General features: G+C 36.3%; 1 protein-coding gene and 1 pseudogene across 1 annotated transcript in view; one reads left to right on the forward strand and one right to left on the reverse strand.

Annotated features, from left to right (window-relative positions):
- Positions 1-26,358, reverse strand: part of DTWD2 (DTW domain containing 2) — a 91,724-nt gene that overhangs the window by 42,793 nt on the left and 22,573 nt on the right. Inside the window, exons 2-4 of the mRNA XM_036279276.1 lie at positions 24,393-24,483; positions 14,527-14,621; positions 12,094-12,286 (exon numbers count right to left, since the gene is read on the reverse strand). Coding sequence (XP_036135169.1) covers positions 12,094-12,286; positions 14,527-14,621; positions 24,393-24,483 — 379 coding nt within the window. The remainder of the gene's footprint in view (positions 1-12,093; positions 12,287-14,526; positions 14,622-24,392; positions 24,484-26,358) is intronic.
- Positions 16,235-17,415, forward strand: LOC118641754 (annotated as a pseudogene).

The following is a 26,358-nucleotide window of genomic DNA, read 5'->3' on the forward strand; positions in this document are numbered from 1 at the left end:
AGCTCCACACCAGGCCTCTCAGCCCAGGGTTCCAGTACTAAAAAAAGAAGTCCCCATAACTTCGGATCGAGGGTGAGGGAGGCTGAGGCTGTTGAAGTCCCAGGCAGTTCCTCTGAAAGGGCCCACACAGGGCCTTACTCAGACTCACTCCCACTGAGTTCCAGCACTGGGGCAGGAGCTTGAAAGGCACAGAGACATTCGGAGAGGAACTGAATTTTCTGGCATCAGGGCAAGAGCTGGGGAACAGCTTTCTCCCAGACAGAAGTGCTAGCAGAGGCCACTGTTCCTTTGATGAGCCTTTCCCACACAGAGCTGGCAGATGGGCACCATATCTGAGGCTCCATTAACTGGGTTCACACTGTTTGCCCCACCCTGGTGATTCCCAAGTCCCTGCCCCACCCAACTTTCTGGCCCACCCAAGCTGTTTCCAGTGGCTTTCCCATACCAATGACCTGTCTTGGCTTATGCTTCAGACTTTCCTAAAATCTCTCAAACAAGCAGCATTTGGCCTTAGTGAGCCCTATACCTTTCACTAGGTGGCCCCAGGGCTGGCACTAGCAGCTGCCATCCTTTGTTCAGAGCTTGGCCTCATCTGGGCACCTCCAAGTTCAACACAAATAGTAACTATCTGCACATCACTTTGTAGCTCGTGCCAAGTGGCCCCGAGCAGAGCACAGGCAGCAGCTGACCTTAGCCTGTACCTCCTAAGAGGCCCCAGAGCCAGTGCTCCATTGGACAGCTTCAGACAACATCAAAGCACCACCACCCAACCACCTCCTAAAGAGCCACACTCAAGGGGTGAATCAGCGGGCACCAGAGGCCCATTGAAGTCAGTCCTGCTCTAAGGGGTGGGCACCTGCATAGCTGATCCTCCCTGATTCTCCACAGTGGTCATAGGTCAGTGGTCAGTGGTTGCATCCATTCCTTGCAGCTGATTGGCCTGGGGGTAAATCCCTCTGATGGACAAGCCAATAGCAATCAAGGCTCAACTATAACAAGAAGGTATACACAGCCTACATGGGGAGGGGGGCAGCTCAAGTACCCAGCTTAGGTGATTGGGAAGGTTGTGCCACTGGACCCTACAGAACACCTACTATATTAGGCCAATCTACCAAGCCTGGGAGATGTAGCAGCTCTACCTAATACATACAAACAAACACAGCTAGGTAGCCAAAATGAGGTGACAAAGAAACATACCCCAAATGAAAGAACAGAACAAAACTCCACAAAAAGAACTAAACAAAATGGAAACAAGCAATCTACTAGATGCAGAGTTCAAAACACTGGTAATAAGATGCTCAATGAACTTAGTGAGAACTTCAACAGCATAAAAAAGGTCCTATCAGAGATAAAGGATACACTAACTGAAATGAAGAATATTTACTGGGAACCATGAGTAGAGTAGATGAACCTGAGAATCAAAAAAGCGATTTGGAATATAAGGAAGCAAAAAACACCCAATCAGAACAGCAAGAAGAAAAAAGAATCCAAAAAAATGAGGATAGTGTAAGCCTATGGGACAACTTCAAGCGTACCAACATTCACATCATGAGGGAGCCAGAAGGAGAAGAGAGCAAGAAATTGAAAACCAATTTGAAAAACTAATGACAAAGAACTTCCCTAACTTGGTGAAGGAAATAGACATACAAGTCCAGGAAGCACAAAGTCCCAAACAAGATGAACCCAAAGAATCCCACACCAAGACACATCATAATTAAAATGCAGAAAGTTTAAAGACAAAGAGAGAATCTTAAAAGCAGCAAAGCAGTTAGTTACCTACAAGGGAGCTCCCATAAGACTGTCAGCTGATTTCTCAATATAAACTTTACAGGCTAGAAGGAATTGGCACAAAATATTCAAAATGATGAAAAGCAAGGATCTACAACCAAGATTACTCTTCTCAGCAAAGCTATTATTTAGAATCCAAGGCCAAATAAAGAGCTTTCCAGACAAGAAAAAGCTAAAGGAGTTCATCTCCACCAAACCAGTATTATATGAAATGTTAAAGAGTCCTGTTTAAGAAAAAAACAATAAGATCAAAAATATAAACAGTCTGGCCAGGTTGCTCCATTGGTGGGAACGTCATCCTGTACACCAAAAAGGTTATGGGTTCAATTCCCAGTCAGGACACATACCTAGGTTGCAGGTTGGATCCCCAGTAGGTTGGGGCGCATACAGGAAGCAACTGATCAATGTTTCTCTCTCATACCAATGTTTCCTTCCCTCACTCTCTCCCTTCCTCTGTTTCTAATTAAAAAATAATCCCCAGCCCTGGCCAGTTTGGCTCAGCAGTTACAACAATGGCCTGCGGACCAATGAGACCCGGGTTTGATTCCTGCCAAGGACACGTACCTCGGATGCAGTTTGTCCCCAGCCCTGGTCAGGATCACGTGGAAGGCAACCAGTTGATGCGTTTCACTCACATCAATGTTTCTCTCTCTCTCTCTCCCCCTCTCTCCTAATTTGTCTAAAGATAAATGGAAAAATGTCCTCAGGTGAGGATAAAAATAATAATAATAATTAATAAATAAATATATAAATAAATAAATAAAATAATAGAAATCATTTAAAAAAATAATTCTCAGGTGAGGATTAAAAAATAAAAATAAGTATAGATAGATAGATAGAGTATTTATTGCCATTTTATTATATATCAACAGTTGAATCTAAAAAATAAATAAACAAACAAGAAGAATAGAAACAGACTCACAGATACAGAGAACATTCTGATGGTTGCCAGATGGGAGGGGGGTTGGGAGATGGGTAAAAAAGGTGAAGAAATTAAGAAGTATAAATTGGTTTTTACTGAATAGTAGTCATGGGGATATAAAGTACAGAGAACATAGTCAATAATATTCTAATAACTATGTGTGGTGTCAGATGGATGGAAGACTTATCAGGATGATCACTGAGTACAATATGTAATGCCTAATCACTTGGGTGGACACCTGAAACTAACATAATATTGTATGTGAACTGTAATTGAAAAATAAAAATAAAAATTTTTAATTAAAAAAATAACTAGTGCCTTGGCCAGTTTGGCTCAGCGGTTAGAGCATCGGCCCATGGTCCAGAGAGACCCGAGTTCGGTTCCTGCTAAAGGCACATACCTTGGTTACAGTTTGTCCCCAGCCCCAGTTAGGGTTGGGTGGGAGGCAGCCACTTGATGTGTTCTTTTCACGTCGATGTTTCTCTCTCTCTCTCTTCCTCTCTCTCCCTCCCACTCTGTCTGAGCAAAAATGGAAAAATGTCCTCAAGTGAGGAATAAATAAATAAATAAATAAATAGTTGTTTAAAAATTCAAAGTACAGAAGAAAAACAAGTTAACTGACATAATAAGCCATATAAGAATGTTTGGAAAATTAAATTAATAGAGAATAGAGTAACAAGTTTTTGACTTCTGAAAACATGTCTAGCATTTGGTACCCAGGGAATCTTAAGCACTTTTCCCAAATCTGAACATTCTTTGTCTTTATTCTCAGGGCCTCCAGCACTTTTCTCCTCACCTCTTTTCCTCTGAGCATTAAAACATCTAGTAGTCAAAAAACAAACAAAAATAGATAAATTGAACTTCATCAAAATTAAAAGTACATCAAGGAACACAATCAATAAAGTAAAAAGACAACCCACAGAATGGGAGAAAATATTTTCAAGTCATATACATAATTAGGTACTATTCTACAGATTGTTTACAACTCAACAATAAAAAGTAAAAATACCCCTGGCTGGTTTGGCTCAGCGGTTAGCCCATCAGCCCTCAGACTGATGAGTTGGGGGTTCAAGTCCAGTCAAGGGCATATACCTCGGTTGCAGCTCATCCCTGGCCCTGGTCGGGGTCATGCAGGAGGCAACCAGTCTATGTGTCCCTCTCACATCAATGTTTCTGTTTCTCTCTCTCTCCCTCCTACTCTATCTGAACAAAAATGGAAAAAATGTCCTCGTATGATAGTTAAAAAAAAGCAACAAAAAGTAAAAATAGCAAGATTTAAAAATCAGCAAAGGATCTGAAAGCTATTTCTCCAAAGAAGATACATAAGTGACTAATAAGCACATAAAAAAACACTCAGCATTGCCCTGGCTGGGTTGGCTCAGAGGTTAGAGCGTCGGCCAGTGGACCAAAGAGTCTCCAGTTGGATTCCTGTCAAGTACACGTACCTCAGTTGTGGTTCATGCCCGGCCCTGTTTGGGTCATGCAGGAGGCAGCCAATCGATGTGTCTCTCTCATGTGGATGTTTCTCTCTCTCTCTCTCTCTCCCCCTCCCTCCCTCCCTACCTCCCTCCCTCTCTATCTGAAGATAAATGGAAAAATAATCCTCGAATGAGGATAAAAAAAAAAGACACTCAGCATCATTTATTCACTAGGGAAACACAAATCAAACCACAATGAGATATCACTTCACCCACAAGGATAGCCGTAATTAAAAAACAAAAAAGGACCTAACTAGTGTTGTCAGGATATGGAGGAATTGGATTATTCATACATTGCTAGAGGAAATAAATGTAAATGTAAAACAGTGTAGCTGTTTTGGAAAACAGTTTGGTAGTGCCTCAAAAAGTTAAATATAGAGTAACTAAATGATCCAACAATTCCAGTCCTAGGTATATACCAAAAAGAACTGAAAACAGGTATTCACACAGCAGTTTGTATACAAATATTTATAAAAGCACTTCACAATAGCTAAAAAGTGGAAACAAACCAAATGCCCATCAATGGATGGATGGTAAACAAAATATAGTATATGCATATAATGGTTTATTAGTCATAAACAAGAATCAAGTCTGATACATGCTAAAACATGGATGAACAAAGGTCAAAAGAGTAAATCACTGATATAGTAAATTGGCATTTCATATTCAACATTCAACTGTTCTGACTGTGCCCCAAGGACATTGAAGTTTCATGAGATGAAACAGTTATTCTGCTGTGGTCCTAATTTAAAGCACATTTATTGGAGGGTACAGTATAGAAGTCACTTAACAAACGGTAAGAACAGGATATTCAAAAATCTATATCTCAATAAGACTGTACTGTTCCCTAGTTCTTCAGAATATTTTACATATTCTAAGTGTAAAAAAAAAATCCTTCTCAGAGAAAAAGAGCATTTAAAAGTATGCCAATTCCCAATAAAACCGTATGCCTAAAACCATAATTTTATTAACCAATATCACCCCAATAAGTTAAATTAAAAAGTTTTTGAAAGAGTACGTCAATTCCCAATGCTGGTAATAGAAATAAACAAAACTGAATTTTGGGATAAAATTAAAAGGCTAATCTAGAGAAGATGAAAAAACTTGACTCAAAATGATATCTACATGCCCACTCCCATGTTCATTATAGCATTATTTAAGATAGCCAAGATATGGAAAAAACCTAAGTGTCCACAGGTAAATGAATAAGGAAAATGTGATACACACACACACACACACACACACACACACACACACAGGAATATTATTCAGCCATAAAAGAAGATCTTGCTATTTTCAACATGGGAGAACCCTTGAAGGCATTATGCTAAGGGAAATAAATCAGACAAAGAAAGACAAATACCATATGATATCACTTACATTTGGGATCTAAAATCAAACCAGAAAAAGAGTTCATTGATACAGAGAACAGATTGGTAATTTAAAAAGATGGGAAGTAGGGAGTAGGCAAAATAGATGAAAGAGGTCAAAGGGACAAACTTCATTCTAAAATAAGTCCTAGGAAACCTAGAATGGTGACTATAGTTAATAATACTACATTATATATTTAAAAGTTGCTAAGAGAGTACATCTTACATGTTCTTATCACACCACAAATTATAACTCTGTGTGGTGATGGATGTTAACTAGATTTCTTGTGGAGATTATTTTGCAATATATACAAATATAGAATAATTAAGCTATATACCGGAAACCTATATAATGCTATATGTCAATTATATCTCAATAAAAATAGTAAAAGGAGAATGATAAATTTGAATTTTTCAATAGATTAGACATGTAACATAAACCAGTCCATCATAGCGCTATGTCTTAGCCAGTGAATGTTCCCAAAAGTGTTCTGCTTTTCAAGTGAGAAATTAAGCTTTAAGTGGAAGTTTATAAAGTGGTAGAACAAAGGAATGCAAATATTCACTGAAAACAAGTTTATGAAGAAAGCCAGGAGACTCTACAAACTCTTCCCTATTCACCTTGGATGTATTCCTAGAAAATGTTAAGAGTCTCCTATGCGAAATTCCCCTAAGGAAAGTGATTCACTGCCAAATGGTCTGATGTATTAGAAATCCAGATTAAAAGGAGGCCAAGTTAATGGATTTGCATTACAAATCTTTCATTCCTTAATTAGATAAGTATAAAGTTCACATGGTTACTTATTTGGGGGGAAAAACTACATATTTTTTCTGTAAAGAAAGCAATATTTGGCCCTGGCCAGTTTGGCTCAGCGATTAGAGCTTTGGCCTGCGGTCCTGAGAGACCCGGGTTCGGTTCCCGCTAAGGGCATGTACCTCAGTTGCAGTTTGTCCCCGGCCCTGGTTGGGTCATGTGTGTGGCAACCACTCAACGTGTTCCTTTCACGTCGATGTCTCTCTCTCTCTCTCCCTCCCACTCTATCTGAACAAAAAAATGGAAAAAATGTCCTCGGGTGAGGATTAAAAAAAAAAAAAGAAAGAAAGCAATATTTGGATTTTAATTCTTACTTGTTTTCTTTCTACCATTTTCTCTAATGCATAAGGAGCAAAATTTTTATACTAAACTAAGAGTAACAGCTAAGACAAATTTATGCAAAAAGCAGGAATATGAGTGTGTATATATATATATATATATATATGTATGTATGTATGTGTGTGTGTGCGTGTGTGTGTATAATTAGTCATTTTTTACCACTTTTGAGGGACTGGTAAAAAATGACTAATTACATTTTAAAATAAAACCTAGTTAACTTAAACTATATTATTTATAGATTTGGGAAACTTAGACAAGAACTAACCTAAATTTTACTTTTATACTTTTATTTTTTACTTGGTAAACAAGACTATAAGAGAGAATTGTTGTAACATTTATATAGAGCACTAACTTCGAATGAACCAAGAAATGTAGAAAATAAGCATGCTTTTACAAATTGACAACTGATGTGTCATAGAAAGTAGTTATCTGTGAAGTTTTTGGTTGGCCAATCTATGCTTTTAAATCATCCTTCTGCTAATAACAGCCCGTGTCCTCTGAGGAATTTCTTTCTGATTTATGTAGTCCTACTGTCAATAATGGGACCATCATCCACCCCAAACCCAATAAAAAGACCATCAGAATTCTACCTTGAAAAGGAGAAATCATCTTTCTATTAAAATAAATAAAACCAAAAGTAGGCTAACCTGCTGCTTACCACAGACACCGTCCAGTATCAGGGAGGATATCCATTCACAATAAGAGAAAATCAGACCAAACCTCAAAAACAGAGAGCTTCTTGAAAATGAGATCCAGCCAAGCCTGAAGCCATTCCTACCCATTTTGAATTTCTTAGTTACATGACCTATATATCTCCTTTTTTGCGTTAACTTGAGTTGGATTTCTGTCATTGCCCATGAAAAAAGCATGTTACTTATAATTTATTTGTATCAATTTATTAAAACAAGGCCCTTAGGAAAGTCTATTATGTAATAAAATACTTTTTCCAGAAAAGCTAAGGAATAGGGTTACTAATTAACTAAAAATCATCATAAATAAATGGGAAATTTTTCAAGAATTCAAAAATATATTAAAAATAAGCAAACCCTTTTGGTTTTTAGTAGATCAGAATTTACTATAAAATCATCATAATTATCAATATCATTTTATAATTTTATAAGTGTCTCATGAAATTTCTACAGTTACTTTTAAAAAACAATTCCATTTTCAATTCAACTTACCTATATATTTGTGTGGGGGGGTATATCTTTTTAGAAAAAAATAAATGTACAGATTTCATTGGTATTCTGCAACAACTTCTAGAAACAAGTCATATTTATATATTTGGCTGGATATTATATGACACTCTAAAAAGCCATAGATATTAATATTTCTATGATGGTCCAGATTTCCCACATATATTACGATGAAACTGTCTCAAGATATATAGCATGAGTTTTTATAAATTGTGTTGAGCTGTAAATTACTATTTTATTTATTTCAGGCAAAAAATATATTTAGAAAAAAATAGTCTTACTGGATTAGAGCTAACAAAATTTCAAAAAGTAAAATTTGGATATCTATTCCTTACTTTCAAAAGTTTCAGAAAAACATAATTATACAGAGAGGAAGGGAGGGAGGGAGGGAGAAGGCAAATGTGGCATGTTAACACTTGATGGTATTTGAGGGACCTTTGTATTATTCTTGAAACTTTTCTATAAGTTTTAAATTATTTCAACAATAACTTAGTATCTGTTTTTATATAATTACTAGGGTAGGTGATGGTTCTTATAAATACATTTATTTTCTACTTTATGAACTTCTCTTCCTATCTACAGCCCACTTTCTTAGACTATGTTTTTATTGATTTTTTAGAGAAAGACATAGAAACATCAGTGTGAGAGAGAAACTTTGATCAGCTGCCTCCTGCACGCCCCCTACTGGGGAGGGAGCCTGCAACCTGGGCATGTGCCCTGACGGGGAATCAAACCAGGACCTACCAGGACCTCTCAGTCCATGGGAGGACGTTCAATACACTGAACCACACTGGCCGAACTACGGCCCAATATTTTTTTTTAATCCTCACTTGAAAATACTGGATACTTTTCCATTTTTGTTCAGATAGAGTGGGAGGAAGGGAGAGGGAGGGAGAGAGAGAGAAACATTGATGGATGTGAGAGAGACACATCAACCGACTGCCTCCTGCACAACCTCGACCAGAGCAAGGGACAAACCTCAACTGAGGCACATGCCCCTGATCGGAATTGAACCCGAGACCCATTGGTCCACTGAGCCAAACCGGCCAGGGCTGCAGCCCATTTTTTAATTGACATCTTTACCTTCTTCATTTCTAAGAACTCTAAGCTTCTGATGCCTTTATCTGATTCATAGTTGTCCAGAAAGTCATTTGCTTTTGCCATTTAGTTTATGGTAATATTCTCTCCCACAAAGTCATATCCATCTGATGTTTCTTTTAAGCATTTTCTTTTATCTTATAGTTGTAAGATATCCATTTAAGATTAAACAAATATCCATTTATATTTTCTTCTGACATAGAAGAACAAAAAGAGGATAAGGCAACAGAAATGTATGGCATAGAACTGGAGCAATTACTTAATTTACCTATTTCCTTTTCTGCTATTGAATTTAAAGGAAAACAATTATTTTGGTGATTATATCTTTTTAAATAGCTTTTAATCTTTTTAATGTTACTATGTACTTCATTTCTGTGGTAGTCATGTAGGTAACATAAATAATAGAGATGGAGATATGGCATGTCCATGCAGAATAGAAAAAAAATTCAAATATTGGACTAAAACTTTTTCATATGTTACCACTCTTGTTAAACTTTCTTTGATTATTAGGCAATATCTAAATGCAATGTGAACATAAAATTTTACCTGAAATGTACCACAATCTGACAGTATCCATGCCTTTTATGAATTGGTTCTTGTGGCATGCAGGAAATATTTTAGAAGTTAGATAAACCTACAGAAGCTACTATATGTAAATATCTTGGGTGGAAATTTTCAATTTTAGAAGCAATATACCACTTTGGTTAAGACCACAGGCTTTGGCTCTAATGGGTTCAAACTGCAGCTCTGCTATGAAATAGTTATGTGATCTAAAGCAAACTATTTAACATCTCTGTGCCTCAGTTTCCTCTCTGTTGTCTAAGATAACAATACATAACCTCATAGGATTTGGATAAAGTTAAAACAAGTTAATACATGTAAAGCACTTGGAATTGGAACTGCCTATTCAATGCACTCAACATGTTAACAATTTTTTAGGACTGTTTTGTATCTTATAAACCATGTCTGCATTTTAGTCAAAGGGAATGAAACTATAAAGAATTTGAGCTTTAAATCTCAGAACCAGGGTTTCACTGTTATTTTTCACTAAGGGCATGGTTTATATGCACCCGAAACAGAATAGATAAACATATAACACAAAAACTATTGGAAATGCAGGAATAATGTGATTAAAAATACCCAAACAGCCCTGGCCTGTAGGGGTCAGTGGTTAGAGCATGGGCTCATGGACCAAAGAGTCACAGGTTCAATTCCGGTCAAGAGCACATACCTCAGTTGCAATTCAGTCCCCGCTCTGATCAGGGTCGTGCGGGAGATGACCAGTCGATGTGTCTCTCTCACATAGATGTCTCTCTTTCTCTCTCTCCCTCTCTCTCTCTCTCTCTCTCTCTGTCTCTCTCTCTCTCTCAAGAAAAAAAGAAATACCTAAACAAAAAGCTTTTACTATACCTTTTTTAGTATCAAACAGCCCAAATAAGCCAAAAATAGAAACATACAGAAAAAAATGCAGCTAACAAAGTTTTTAAAAATGTAAATACAAAATTTGCAAATACAAAAAATTTGTAAATACAAAATTTGTAAATACAAAAATACGCAAAATTTTACTATGTACTTATATAGAAACCGTAAAATTATTCAAAATATTACAGGCAATGTTCTTTTATTACAACCCGACAATATCAGAAATAAAAGTGATAAAATATGTGGTAACACTTGAGAATTAAGAATTCATTGATAATCCATGGGTAGAAAGAAAGCAAAAGACATTACAAATTATATCAATGCTATAAATATAAGAACACACCCATCTTTGTGTAAGAGATCCAAAGCTGTAGGATACAATGAAAGTTATACTAAGAAGAAATATTGCAACCCTATTTCCCTTTATTATAAAGAAGAAACTCACAAACCTTAACAAAGCAATGTAGTACTCTTAGTACAAATCTTAAAAATTAAAAAAAAGCTGAAAAGGGCAAAAGAAATTGATCAAGACACAAGCTCAAATTAATTAAATAAAAATAAAGTACAACAGCCATTAAAACAATCTGAAGTCTAATACTTTTAAAAGCACAATAAAATAGAGAAACCTTTTTTGAGTCTGTTCATAGAAAAAAAATGTGTGTTTATTTATGTATGATTAGAAAGGAGAAGGGAATATTTTAAAATTAAAATAAGTACTAAAGAATATATAAAGGTATATGGCAACCAATTTAACTTAGGGGAAAGAAATAATTCCCTAGAAAAGATCAAAGTTATTAAAAACTAATCCAAATAGAATTAGACAGCTTGAATAATACCCATCAAAGAGTTTGAAAGAGTTTTTAAATTACCGTTTTTAAAGAGAACAGGAATAGGTTTTGCCAGTGAGTTCTATCTAATTTTTAAGGAGCAAGGAATTCTAATATTATTTAAACTATCCAAGGCCATAGAAAAATACTAAAATCTCTCCCACTTACTTGGTGAAGTTAACCAAATAATATCTTAGTATGCCTGACAATAAAAGTATAAAAAAATGTATAAATAATATTCCAATGTCATTAAATAAAATGAGATTCATCAATACATAAAAAGGACAATTTAATATGACAAGTAGAGTTCATTCCAGGAATGGTCCAATATTAGGAAATGTATCATCCTCATTAATTACATCAACAAATTGACAGATAAACTATATGCTTATAACAAAGAATGACAAAAAAAAGTATTTCATAAAAATTCAGTCATTCCCAATAAGAACAGAGTAATTTAGTTACCAAATAAAAGTATTTAAACATAACAATCCTTAAAAAACATTAATACACATAGAAATAACCCTCAGACTTCTCTAATTATATGTCTGAGAAACTATTAATATAGCAAAATGCCTAAACTATATAGTAAAGTTAGGCAGTGGGAATTGAGAAAGAATGACAAATTTGAAATTTGCTATACATATATCTCAAACCTAACCTACCCCCCCCCAATACACACACATACACAGAAGCATATTCATATTTATGTATACATTCACCTATGCAAATACTATCAAATTCATATATAAAAATGTATGTGTATCCCCTTAGAAACAACATATACAACATACATAATTATACATTTGTATTTATTCTACAATAAAATACTAGTTTACCTGTTTGGGCAGTCGGAACAAGGAATTCTTATAGAAAATGTCCTTAGCCTGGCTCCATGTACCATCGATGATGATAATTGTGGAAGGATAAATAGGAGAATCTAATATAAAATCTTCCAAATTAGCAGCTTCAGCCCCTGGATATAATATTAATGTACCAGACTTCCGACAAACAGTTGAAAGTTCAGGATCTCTAAAAGTTGTTTTAAAAAAAAAAAAAATCTTTATCACCTTGTGGGGTAACAAAGTTTTATTATTCTTATTAAACTTCATTAAAAAAAAAACACAAATCAAAGCTCTTTGAGACTAAAAATGTAATAAGATAGCCTAAGTCTACAAGAAACAAAACAAGCTTGAGGGGGAAGGAGACACACGAAAGAGTCAGTTAAAGACAACAAACAGCATCTTCTTCAAACCAGTAAAAGGCATCTACAAAAATGTATGGCCAATTTCATATTTAATAATGTTCCTTGAGATTAAGATCAAGGTAAAGATGTTGGCTTTCATCACTCCAAATACATATTGTATTGAAGGTCCCAATTATTGCAATAAGGCAAGAAAAAAATAAATAAAAGCCATAAAGATCTGAAAGGAAGAAGTATAAAAGACCCTATTTGCATATAATAACGCTACTTATTATTACACAGAAAGTCCTAGAGAATCCACACAACAATTTCTACAACTAACAAATGAATTTAGAAAGTCAGTGGATACAAGGTTAGTATGTAAAACCTAACTGCTTTCTTATATACTAGAGGCAAAAAATTAAATATAAGTATTTTTAATTCCATTTACAAAGGATACCAAAAGTAGTATGTCTCATAATCATTCCCCTATGGTTATATTACATACTCTAAGAAAAGCTTAAATTAATAATTATCAGATTAATATTACATCAATAATCTTAATGATCTTTAGTTTAAAATCCATCAGAGAATAATTTACTGAGTAAGCACTATATTATGCACATGGGAAAAACTGAACTACTTAATATAAAGGGCTCAAAATGGGATGAGCTATTTGGAAGCGTGTCAAGCTTCTCATCCCCACGCACATTCATGGAGGGGTTAGATAGCCAAAATGTCAGGAATGGCCCCAATGGTTTCCAGTTCTACCCCCCAAAAGTGCTCATCAGTTCTGCAACAAAATAAGCTAGATCCAAGTTGGCAGATTCCTGTGTCCTGTTCCACCTATATATTCACATTCACCCAATAATTACAGAGAAACTAGCTTCATAAAGAGCCTCTGTGTGAAAGAAGTGTCACAGTGGAAATGATGTGGCTGCTCCCCATGGGATGAGCTCTGGATCTCGCTTCCTTCCATTCCCAACAAAGTGGCAAAATTCCAAATGGCAGCACCAAGCTGAGAACAAATTTCTCCTCTGTGGGCAAGGCAATGCAAAAACTAAAACAGAAAATTCTATATGAGAAAAGTGTGCCTAACCAACAGTTTCAGAGAAGAGAAAAAATGATTATATAAAGTTCTAACATGATATTATTGTCATTACATGAAACTAAATTATAAAGGAAGCGAAAATAATAATGGAAGGAAAAAGCTCGGTCAATTCCCTGGCCTTTGTGCTAGTACAAGTCTTACTTAGCATTTTCATAAGTGAACTGAAAAAGAAATCTCTATATTTTCAAGAGCAATTAAATTTGACATCTAAAAATATATTTAATTGTGAAGAAAGAATCAAAGTAATTTATAAGGGCTGTGTGAATGGGCAGAAAAGCAACAAAGACGATTCAAAGGTATAAAAAGACTTGTAGAAAGATTTAAATATATATAGTGTGTAATACATATTTATGATAATGGTTTATGTAATACAGTGTGAAATAAGATCCAAGAACATTATAGGTCTGTCAATGAAGGTATTAACTAATGGCTGTTGCATATAAAAGTACTGGGCCTCATCAAAAAGAATATTTAAACTATGACAGGAGAAGGTGTTTTATCCTTAAACAATATATGATGTACCTATAACTAGAATACTAAATACTTAGTTCTAGTCACTGTACTTAGGAAAGCCTTAATGTGTGAAAATGGATAGATATTTATTTAGTTATATAAATGTATCTCACATATATTTTTAAAAAGAAAAAAATGTAACTAAATCTAATACAAGTACCCTATCATCTTAAACAAAAATAAAATAAACAGTAAATATATATGTCTTTTAGGCTCAATATATATTAGTATAGAATTCAGATCATGCTATCATTCCTTTGTTTATTCTACTTTGGTTATGTTTTGGGGAAGTGTTTTTGTTTGTTTTGCTTTGTCTTGTATTATTTTGAGAGAAAAGGCAGAACTTAAATTTTTTACCATTTCCAATGTACCATGTTCTATGTCTAAAGAATAAATTTACAGAAATTGTTTTTAAAGATCTATATAGAAAAAAATTATTTTAAATTGCCCTAAAAGTTAATTTACCTTTCTTCACTAAAACGACGACCAATCTTGACTTTACACCTGTCCCGGGGGAGGCATGCTGCCAGTAGAGGAACTGTCCGCAACACTTTGCTTTCCTTCAATTAAAAAATTAATTAAAATGTAGGTTTGTATTTAGACACACATACCTCTAAAACTTTTATGATGAATATTTGATTTATAACATTATACAGAATTTTCACAAGTCTTTTACTACTAACCGCAGTTTAATAAAAAGAACTATAGTTCCTCTGATTTATCAGTAGTAAATATAATACAAGTGCACATTTTTATTCTACTTGGGTATGTTTAGAGGTTTACTGATCAAAATAAGATAACATTAAATCACAGTTAAAATTATGAAAAATGTAAATTTGTGTTTCACTAAATTGAATCGTTTATTCTGACAAACTTTTTATTCCAATAGTAATTACATTTTGTAGTATGTCAACTTGAAGATAACTGCCTACATCTTTGTGCCAACAAAGCAAGGAAATGTTCAAAATACAAAACGATGGGGCATATCAATGGCACACAGAAGCCAATCTTAAGAGCTCCCAATGGCCAAACTGAACAATTTCAGCAACAATATAAGTAACATAGTATTTAGATCATAATCCAAAGTACAAAATAAATAGAGTCCAGACTAATATAAATAAATAAATGGGAGAAAAGAGACAAACTTCCTTATAGAAGTAATAAATGTAAATACTCCCCCCTCCAGGAGGTGAAGCTTTATCTCCCTCCCACTTGAGCATGGGCTGAATTTATGGCCTTACTTCCAAATAATAAAGAGTACAGAAATGGAAGAAAAATAATAACTTTAGAGTGGAAAAACTTGGTGACCATTTCTGTAAATCCCATTAACTATCACAAGTGGTTTTTTTCAATGTCCTTGCATCTAACACTAAAACCCACCTTTCCTGTTGTCACAAGAATTCTATCCTCAATCCCAGTAGAGCCAAGTGATTAGCTATTCTGCTTTAGCCCCACTTTTCTTGGTTATTTTGGTCTATAGTGCTCAGTCACTCTCTGGCTCCTCTCAACCAGTCCAACTGGGAATGTCATACTCAATCAAATAAGTAACAGTGCCACTCTCTAATCAGCTTACCTACATACAGCCCAATATTGTCTTTATCAATTTATATAATCCTGCTTATATATACCCTCGCAGTGAATAACTTGACTATTTTGTGTCTTAAAAAAAAATGACAATGTCCTTAAGGAATATCAGATATTATTTACTTTACTTTAGGAATATCATTTACCTAGGAATTTAATAAACAAAACAGTAATGTTACATGTGAAGTCACTAAAATAATTAAAAATAAATAAATTTCCACAAAGGAATGGGGCAGTGCCAGAGACACGGAAGTGGGGTACAGACTGACAATCCCCTAAAGAGGGGGGTGGTGGGGGAGAGATAAACCACAGAACTTATATGCATGTATGCATGAACAGTGGACATGGACAACAATCTGGAGAAAGGGCAGGGAGGGAGGGGGAGGGGGGAATCAGTGGGGGAAAAAGGAGAAACATCTGTAACAAAAATTAATTAATAAAAAAGAAAAAAAAAGCAAAAGGGAAATAAATAAATAAATAAATTTATAAGTTATTTGTTTACAATAGAAAGAAAAAGTATTGTACTTCCCCCGCCCCCTCTGGAGCTGTGCTGGGCCTGCAGGTCTGTGGCAAGCCATGGCACAGGTCTCTCTTCCACAGGATAGGGTTTGTTAAAGTTGTCAAAAGTAAGGCCTTCAAAAGATCCAAGTGAAATTTAGAAGACAACGAAAGGGTAAAACTGATTACTATGCTCAAAAATGCTTGGTATTCCAGGATAAAAACAGTAAGTACAACACACCCAAACACAGGATGATAGTTCGTGTAACCAACAGAGAGATCATTTGTCAGGTTGCTGATGCCCGTATGGAAGGAGATAAGATGGTTTGTGCAGCTCATGGTGATGACCTCCCAAAGTATGGTGTGAAGACTGGCCTGACACGCTATGCTGCAGCACATTGTTCGGGCCTGCTGCTGGCCGCAGGCTTCTCCGTTGGTGTGCCATTGGCAGGACCCATGAAGGCCAAGTGGAGGTGACAGATGAATACAATGTGGGAAGCACTGATGATCAACCTGGTGCCTTCACCTGCTATTTGGATGCAGGACTTGCCAGAACTGCTACTAAAGTTTTTGGGTCCCTAAAGGGAGCTGTAGATGGAGAATTGTTCTCCATCACACAGTTCCAAATGATTCCCTGGTTATGATTCAGGAAGCAAGGAATTCAACGCAGAAGTACATCGGAAGCACATCATGGGTCAGAACGCTGCAGACTGTATGTGTCATTTAATGGAAGAAGATGAAGACGCTTACAAGAAACAATTCTCTCAGTACATAAAGAACAACATAACTCCAGACATGATGGAGGAGATGTGAAAGAAAGCTCATGCTGCTATAAGAGAGAATCCAGTCTATGAAAAGAAGCCTAAGAAAGAAATTAAAAATAAGAGGTGGGCCCTGGCTGTTTTGGCTCAGCAGTTAGAGCGTCACCCACAGACCAGAGTGTCGCAGGTTTGATTCCGGTCATGGGCACTTGCCTCGGTTGCGGTTCAGTCCCCAGCCCTGGCCCTGGTCAGGGTCGTGCAGGAGGCAACCAGTCGATGTGTCTCTCTCTCATCAATGTCTCTGTCTCTGTCTCTGTCTCTGTCTCTCTCTCCCTCACCCTCTCCCTCCCAGTCTATCTGAAAATAAATGAATAAATATCCTCAGGTAAGATTAAAAAAAAAAAAAAAAAAGAGGTAGAACCATCTCAAAATGTCTCTTGCCCAGAAGAAAGATCGGGTAGCTCAGAAGACAACCTTCCTCAGAGCTCAGGAACCAGCTTCTCAGACCTAATCAACGACACCACAATTTTCTATGAAGATTTTTCAGACACAGACAATAATAAATTTATTGACCAAGCAGCAAAAAACAAAAGTATTGTAGTAACAGTATTCAACAACCACACACACACACACACACACACACACACACACACATAAACACACTCACACACATCCTTTATGGACATTTTTGTATGTACTACTTTTACTTCTGGGTTCCTGGAGTGTTGACTAAAATAATATGTAAAAAATAAATTTAAAGCCCTGGCCGGTTTGGCTCAGCGGTTGGAGCGTCGGCCTGCGGTACAGAGAGACCCGGGTTCGGTTCCCGCTAAGGGCACGTACCTCGGTTGCAGTTTGTCCCCCGCCCTGGTTGGTCGTGCGGGTGGCAGCTACTCGGTGTGTCCCTTCGCGTCGATGTTTCTCTCTCTCTCTCTTCCTCTCTCTCTCTCTCTTCCTCTCTCTCCCTCCCGCTCTATCTGAACAAAAAGTGGAAAAATGTCCTCAAGTGAGGATAAAAAATAAATAAATAAATTTAAAGATGTTGAGACTAATTAAATTCATCTACCTAATAAAAATTTGGGAAAGAAAATAGGAGAGTAACAAGTTTCTGGGATTATTTAAAAACCATGTAGCATGCTGGAATTCTGAGGAAGCATGAAAACAGCAATTTAGAGCAGCTAATATATAAATGCAACTAGGAGGAGACAGGTGAGATGGGGCATGTTAGGACATTTTACAGTGTTTCATACTCTAGACCATCACTAGGAGATTTTGACATATACTGAAATCACTTTCCAAACTTTATCAATTAACACATGTATATATATCAAATTAAATAGTGCCAAAAAATGTATAATGTTCCCCAATACACTCCCCTATACCACTTCCAGAGGCAATCACTTCAACTCTTTTAGTTATATCTTCTGGTAGTTATCGCCATATTTCTAAATAATGTGTCTGTTTTGCTATTTCTTAATTTATCAATTTTATAATTTATTATATACAAACTATCTAGTATTATCATCATAATAGCTAACTTTAATGTACATTATTCAAAGTGCAGTAATTTGCTGTTCACAATAAACCAGTAAAGAAGTATATCTTTTAACATGTTCATTTTACTTATGACAAAACTGAAGACATGGAGCCTAACTAAGTTGCCCAGGGTTACAGAGCTCACAGAGTTATTAAGGATTTAAACTCAAGCAATTTGGCTCCTGAGCCCTTCCTCTTAACTAGTGCCTTTTATAATTACAGCCCCTCATAATAAATGAGGATGCGGCTTTCTGACATCACTCCTTACCCTCACGTCTTCTAATATTTTTTAATCCTCACCCGAGGACATTTTGTTTATTGATTTTAGGGAGAGGAAGGTGGAGAGAAAGACAAAGATCAACTGGCTGCTGCCCATACACACCCTGATCAGGAATCGAACCCGCAACCTGGGTATGTGCCCTGACCAGGAATTGAACCCGACACCTTGCGGTGCATGGGATGATGCTTCAGCTCACTGAGGCACATCAGCTAGGGTTTCTAACATTTTTACTTAAACAGTGTTTACATCATTATGGCTGCATATACATTGTTCACAAAAGGCCAAGCAGTTTAACACAACATTTCTTTCTTGTACATCTTTTTGTTATTTTTGAAAGAACTGTTTTGTTTTCATTCTTAAGTAAGTCTCCTTTTCCCAAAGCCACCTCGTAGAATCTATCCAAATGGTTTTCAATCACTTTTTAGAAAGAGTCATAAATTGGTATATTCTTCTATTGAAAATAGTGTGCTGATATTAAGCGCAAGCAGCCCAGTATTATTGAGATAGATTAAGATTGGAAAATTCCTTGGGTGATAAGGAAAATAATACGGATGTACTTGTCTACACATAAAATACATTTGGAGTACACAATCATGGACTGATTACCTAAACACTAAATTAACAATGGAAGAGAAGGGTGGGCAGGAGGGAGGGAGAGAGGGAGGGAAGATTTGAAAGCATTTCAAGTTGCCACAAATCAATGAAAACACCTACTTTTTAAGAGCCATCTAAGTCTGGAACCACATAATAATAAAAAGACATCATACCGTGTATACTGCAAAATGATAATAGCATTCACTATCTAAAGTTAAGCTTCAGCCAAAACTGTTATGGCCAGTAAGCTATCATTTTACGTAAATTTGAACTGCACAGTGTTTTAAGATTAAATGCAACAAAATAATGCTAGTGACCAAACTGTCAAAGTCTGACCAAAATATGCTGCTGTTAACACTGAAAAAACAGTTGCCCAATAAATGGAATATTAATGATCTGCAGTTAAAGAATATATGCTTCATCATTTGGAAAGGAAAAAGACAGATTAATATCTTTTATATCTTGTTCAAGTCTTCGATTGGTATAAGCTTAAGAAATTGTTTTAAAAATTAGTCCTTGAAAAGCCTGGTTCAACCTATGATATCCTGAGTTCCTAAATGCTGGAATAGTTTACACTGAACTCATTTGGTACCATGCAATGACTAGTTTTGTTTTAATATACTTTTTGGTTGTCTGTGACCCCCTCCCACTTCATTACTGCAGTTAATCAAGAGTCACAAACACATATACACATATACACTTCCTAATATAGGAAAGTATTCATTAAAATTCTTTATCTACAACATATATACTAAAAAATATACATATTTGTTCTATTCATTAAAAAAAATGATTTCACGCTTTTATTTTGTATCATAAAATGCAGAGTGGCTTCCAGTGAAGATGGCAAGGTAAATGCATACTCACCTCCTTTTACAACCACATCAATATTACAATTAAACTACAAAACAACCGTCATCAAGATCCACCTGAAATCTAGCTGAACAGAAGTCCAATTACTACAGATATACAGAAGAAGCCATGTTGAAACTGGTAGGAGCAGAGAGATGGAACTGGCTGGTCCCACACCCACGTAAGGCAGTTAAAAATGAGGAAGGATATCCCAGCTGCAGAAGTCCCCCCTGAGGAGTGTTGTCCTCGTTCCATATCAGCCCAAGCCCCAGCCCAGGGTTCCAGTGCTGGGAAGAGAAGTTCCCATAACTTCTGGCTGTGAAAACCAGCAGAGATTATGGCTGAGTGAGATGGAGGGTTAATGAAGTACCAGATGTTTCTCTTAAAGGACCCTCATGGGGATAGCTGATAGATTCATTGCTGGGGCAGCATCTCGAAAGGTACCAGGGACATAACGAAAAGGAAATAAAGTTCTAAATTCAGGGCAAGGATGGCAGGGTAGCTTTCTTACAGACAGAAATGCTGCCAGAAGCCACTGTTCCTTTGTTGAGCCCTACCTCCACTCAACCTGCAGGTGCAGGTGGGCACCACATAATGAGTCTCCATCAACCTAGCTAACACAGTTCACCCTGTCCTACCCAACCTGTGGGCCCAAAATGGCTTTTCCATTCAAACAGCCTTTCTTGGCTCATGCTGTGGACTTTCCTAAAATCTTCCAAAGGTTCACATACCTAAAACAAGCAGCATCTGGCCTCAATGTGCTCTGTGCCTCTTGCTGAGCAGTCCAAGCCTGGCACTAGTGGCAGCCAGCCTCAGTTCACAGCTTAGCCTCTCCCAGGCACCATCAAGCCCAGCACAAGTAGCAACCATCTACAGATCACTTTGTACTTCATACTAGGTGGCCCCAGGCAGGTCACAGGCAGTAGCTGATCTTGGACTGCATGTCCCAAGATACCCCAGAACCAACACACACAGTGGTGTGGCTTCAGACCACACAAGAACACTATTCAACCACCACCATAAATGACACACCCAAAGGAAGACTCAGCAGCAGGCAACAGAGACCAGCTAAAGTGAATCCTGCTCTGTAGGGTCAGTCCCTATAGTATTAATCAATGCCTGAGGATCAATCAGTCGCTCCCACTGATGTGCCAACAACCATCAAGACTCAATACAAAAGGAGGGCACACATAACCCACAAAAGAGACAAACCTAGAGAACCTGGCTCAGGTAACAAAGGAGACTGTGCCACTAGGCACCATGGAACAACTACTACATAAGGCCACTCTATCAAGACTGAGAGAAGTAGCAGCTCTAGCTAAAAACTAGAAACAAACACAGGGAGGTTGCCAAAATGAGGATAAAAAGTACCATGTCCCAAATGAAAGAACAGAACAAAACTCCAGAAAAAGAGGTAAACAAAATGGAAACAAGTAATCTACCATGTGCAGAGTTTAAAAAAACTGGTTATAAGGATACTCAGTGGTCTCCAAGATAACTTCAACAAAGTGATAGGAAACATAAAAATGGAGATAGAAAACAAAAAAAGAACCAATCAGAAATGAAGAATACTATAATTGAAATAAAGAATAAATTACAGGGAATCAACAGTAGAGTAGATGAAGCGAAGTATCAAATCAGCAATTTGGAAGATAAGAAAGCAGAAAACATCCAATCAAAAAGAAAAAAGAATCCAAAAATATGAGGATAATTTAAGGGGCCTCTGGGACAACAAGTGCTCCAACATTCGCATCATGGGGGTACCAGAGGGAGAAGAGAGAAAACAAGAACTTGAAAACCCATTTGAAGAGTTAACGATGGAAAACTACCCTAACCTGGCGAAGGAAATAGACATACAAACCCAAAAGCACAGAGAATCCCAAGCAAGATGAATCCAAAGAGGCCCATACTAAAACACATCATAATTAAAATGCAAAAAGTGAAAGGCAAAAAGAGAAACTTAAAAGCAGCAAGAAAGAAGCAGTTAGTTAGTTACAAGGGAGCTCCAATAAGACTATCAGCGTATTGCCCTGGCCAGTTTGGCTCAGCAGTGTTAGAGCGACGGCCTGCACACCAAAGAGTTGTAAATATTCAATTCTAGTCAAAGGCACATGGTTGCAGTTAGATCCCTGGCCCTAGTCAGGTCATGCAGGAGGCAACCAATCAATGTGTCTCTCTCACATCGATGTTTCTTTCTTTCTCTCTCTCCCTCCCCCCCACACTCTACCTGAAAATAAATGGAAAAATATCCTTGGGTGAGGATTTTAAAAAACAAAAGACTATCAGCTGATTTCTCAACAGAAACTTTGCAGACCAGAAAAGATTGGCACAAAATATTCAGTGATGAGAAGCATGGACCTACAACCAAGATTACTCTACCCAGCAAAGCTCATTTAGAATTGAAGGAAAGATAAAGAGCTTTCTAGAAAGAAAGCTAAAGGAGTTCATCACCACCAGATCAGTATAACAAGAAATGTTAAAGAGACATCTTTTTTTTTGGTATGTGCCCTTAGCGGGAACCAAACCCAGGACTCTCTGATCCACAGACCGACGCTCCAACCGCTGAGCCAAACCATCAAGGGCTAAAGAGACATCTTTAAGAAAAATTAAAAAAAGATGTAAAGTATTAATAATAACATGGCAATAACTATATATCTATCAATAATTACTTTAAATGTAAGTGGATTAAATTATTGAATCAAAAGACATAGGGTAGCTGAATAGATAAGAAAACAAGAATCCATATAAAAACAAGAGACCCACTTCAGATCAACAGACACACACAGACTGAAAGTAAAGGGATGGAAAAAGATACTTCATGAGAGTGAAAACAAAAAAAAGGGGGGGGGGGGTAGCAATATTTACACCAGACAAATTAAACTTTAAAATAAAGGCTGCCCTGGTCAAGTGGCTCACTTGGTTGGAGCATCGTCCCATACACTAAAAATGGTTGCAGATTTGATTCCCAGTCAGGGCCCATACCTTGGTTGTGGAGTGCACAAGAAGTAAGTAATCAATGTTTCTCTCTCATATCGATGTTTCTTTCTCTCTCTCTCTTTCTCTCTGCCTTCCTCTCTCTCTAAAAAATCAATAAACATATCCTCAGATGAGGATAAAAAAATAAACAAATAAAGAAAACAAAAGAACTAAAATAAAACAAATGCTATATAACAAGAGACAAAAAAGGATCCAGTAATTCCACTTCTGGATATTTATCCAAAAAAAAACAAAACACTAAATTGAAAAGACATATACATACATATGTTTCTGTGGCATTATTTACAATAGCCAAGATTCAGAAACATCCTAAGTGTCCATCAATAGATGAACTGATGAAGAAGTGTGCATATACGCAATGCATGAAATATGACTAAGCTATAAAAAAGAAGGACATCTTGCCATCTGCAACAACATGGATGGACCTAGAGGGATATTGTGCTGAGTGAAATAAGTCAGATAGAGAAAAACAAATGCCATACGATTTAACTTATATGTGGATCTAAAAACCAAAATATACAAATAAATTAAAAAAACTCATAGATACAGAGAACATTTTGATGGTTGCCAGATGGGAGGGAGATTGGGGAGAAAGATGAAAAAAGAAGGGGTTAATAAGTAAAAATTGGTAGTTACAAAATAGTCATGGGATGTAAAGTATAGCATAAGGGATATGGCCAATAATATTGTAATTACACTGTATGGTGTCAGATGGGTACTAGATTTATCAGGGTGATCATTTCATAAGTTAAATAAATATCTACTCACTATATTGTACACATGAATCTAATATAAAATTGTATGTCAACTTTAATTGAAAAGTAAAAATTAAGAAATAAAAACAAAAAGTAAAATAAAATAATATGCTGAGAATTACTTCTATTTTAAGAAAAGACATCAATGTATAAAGGCTATGAGCAAAATTTAAAAAGCAATGATTTTCCTAGCTCTGTACTCACAAAAATCCCATTTTACCTTCACACAAAATTGTTAAAGTTCTAAATTTCTATACTATTCAATGACAGTTTTTATGAAATAACATCATTTTACTATACTACCATATGATATATAAAAGAAACTATTTTTTCCCAAAGATTTTTTCCCATTTATTGTCCATTTATTTCCAGAAATACTAAGTAGCTGGGAGGAAGGAGTATGTTCATCTGTATGTTTCCTCCTGTATACTAATTTCCTATTTGAAATTGTGTATATCACAAAATCTTACTCACCTCTGCTGGATGCTGAATTATGTACAAGTGGGTAGAGATGTGCAGAGGATGCACTGGTAGAAATGGACATAAACACACTTTCTGAGGCCGGCTAAAGGGCATAAAGAAAAAGAAAGCCTGTAAATGTTTAAAATACAATATGACAATAACATAAAAGTTAATATAATCCAACTGCATTATATAAAGAGATTTGCTAAAGTTGCATTCTTTTATTAATTTTTTTAATCCTCACCTGATACTTTTTTCATTGATTCTAGAGAGAGAAGAAGGAAGAGGGAAAGGGAGGGAGGGAGACAAACAGAGAGAGAAACATTGAAGTAAAAGAGAAACATTGATCAGTTGCTTCCTGCACTTGCTCCAACAGGGGACTGAACCGCAACCTGGGTATGTGCCCTGACCAGGAATCGAACCTGTAACCCTTCAGTGCTTGAGACAATACTCCAATCACTGAGTCACACCGGCCAGGGCTAAAGTTGCATTCTTTGAAAATGAAACACCGAGAATGAATTTAATCACTCAGACTTTAGATATAGAATTTGGAAAAAGATTTAAGTAAATTCTTCACCATCTATAAAGATCAAAGTACCTTAAAAAATCTTGTCTTAGTTATCAATAGTAGAAGAATACTCATAAATCACCACCGTGGTCTTTTTACTCATGAAGCAACACTCTATTAGCTTGCATTCCAAATCAAGAACAGATCTCATGTCAAAGAGAAACCTGGCAACTTTTCTACATCATCTTAAGTTGGAGGGAACAATATGATGATAAAATATTAGAACTGAGTTATTACCACCTAGAAAAGAGTTCTAATCAAATTTAGCCATCAATCAACATGGAGAGCTTAATAACTGTGAGAAGAAACCCAAACAGCAGTCACCAAATAATATTTGGCTAGTATCCACAGGGAGTCTGCCTAATTTCCCTTTTGCTGTTGTTTACCTTGTTATTTTTGTTTTACTTACTTTTTAGTGCTTTACTACTACTGTCTCAGTAGCTTATACTCATTACAAAACTTAAATGGAATAAAAGGATACACTTCCCATCTGAGCCCTCCAGCCTAGGGCATTCTCTTCTCTAGGGGCTACCAATGACCAGTTTCTTGTGTGTCCTTCCAGAGGAACTGTAGGAACATACATGGATATTTTACCATTAAATCCTACTTTGATATGTGTGTTACAGTATGAAATTCATCAAGCAGCCAGACACAGTATATCATGGAAGTAAAATTTCACAACAGATCACTATTACAGACAAATGTTATATATTACAATAGTATACAAATGAATTTTATATTAAAGGGAATTCCCAACAGCAGGCTAACTACTACAAAACTGACCACTATCAACTCCTTTGGTAATTTTGCTTATAGCCTGAGGTAAGAAATGCTCATGTTAATAAACAATAGAGTGTGAGTCAATTGGTTCAATTATGTCTACCACCTCATTCTGCAAGAAACCGTCAAACGTATGCTCCTGCTGAAGAAATTATCTATATGATAATTGTAGGCAGAGGTATAAGTATATTTACAACATGACCCCACTCACCTCTCCACCATCAAAACTAAAATGGAAGATTAGCCAAGAAAAACCAATATACTTGCTTTCCAGTGACCTTGAAATGATTTGGTATGATTATTGCCTTACACTGGATTCCCTTTCAGGAATGTGAGATTTTAGGAATGGAGTCATTCAGTGATCACAAGAGTAAACACAGAAAGGAGTAGAGAGTGACTGAACTAGGTATATTAACAAACATATCAAGGGCGACAAATAGAAAGGATTCTTCATTCAGTAGAATAGAAAGAATGAGGCACATTCAAGTTCTAAAAATTTAAGTTTCTGGCTTTATTTGTTTGTTTATTAATCCTGAGCCAAAAATCTGCTTATTGATTTTAGGGAGAGAGAGAGAAATATCAATCAGTTGCCTCCCATATGCGACCCGAACAGGGATGGAACCTGCAATC

Source organism: Molossus molossus, unplaced genomic scaffold, assembly GCF_014108415.1.
Source record: "Molossus molossus isolate mMolMol1 unplaced genomic scaffold, mMolMol1.p scaffold_m16_p_3, whole genome shotgun sequence".
NCBI lineage: Eukaryota > Metazoa > Chordata > Mammalia > Chiroptera > Molossidae > Molossus > Molossus molossus.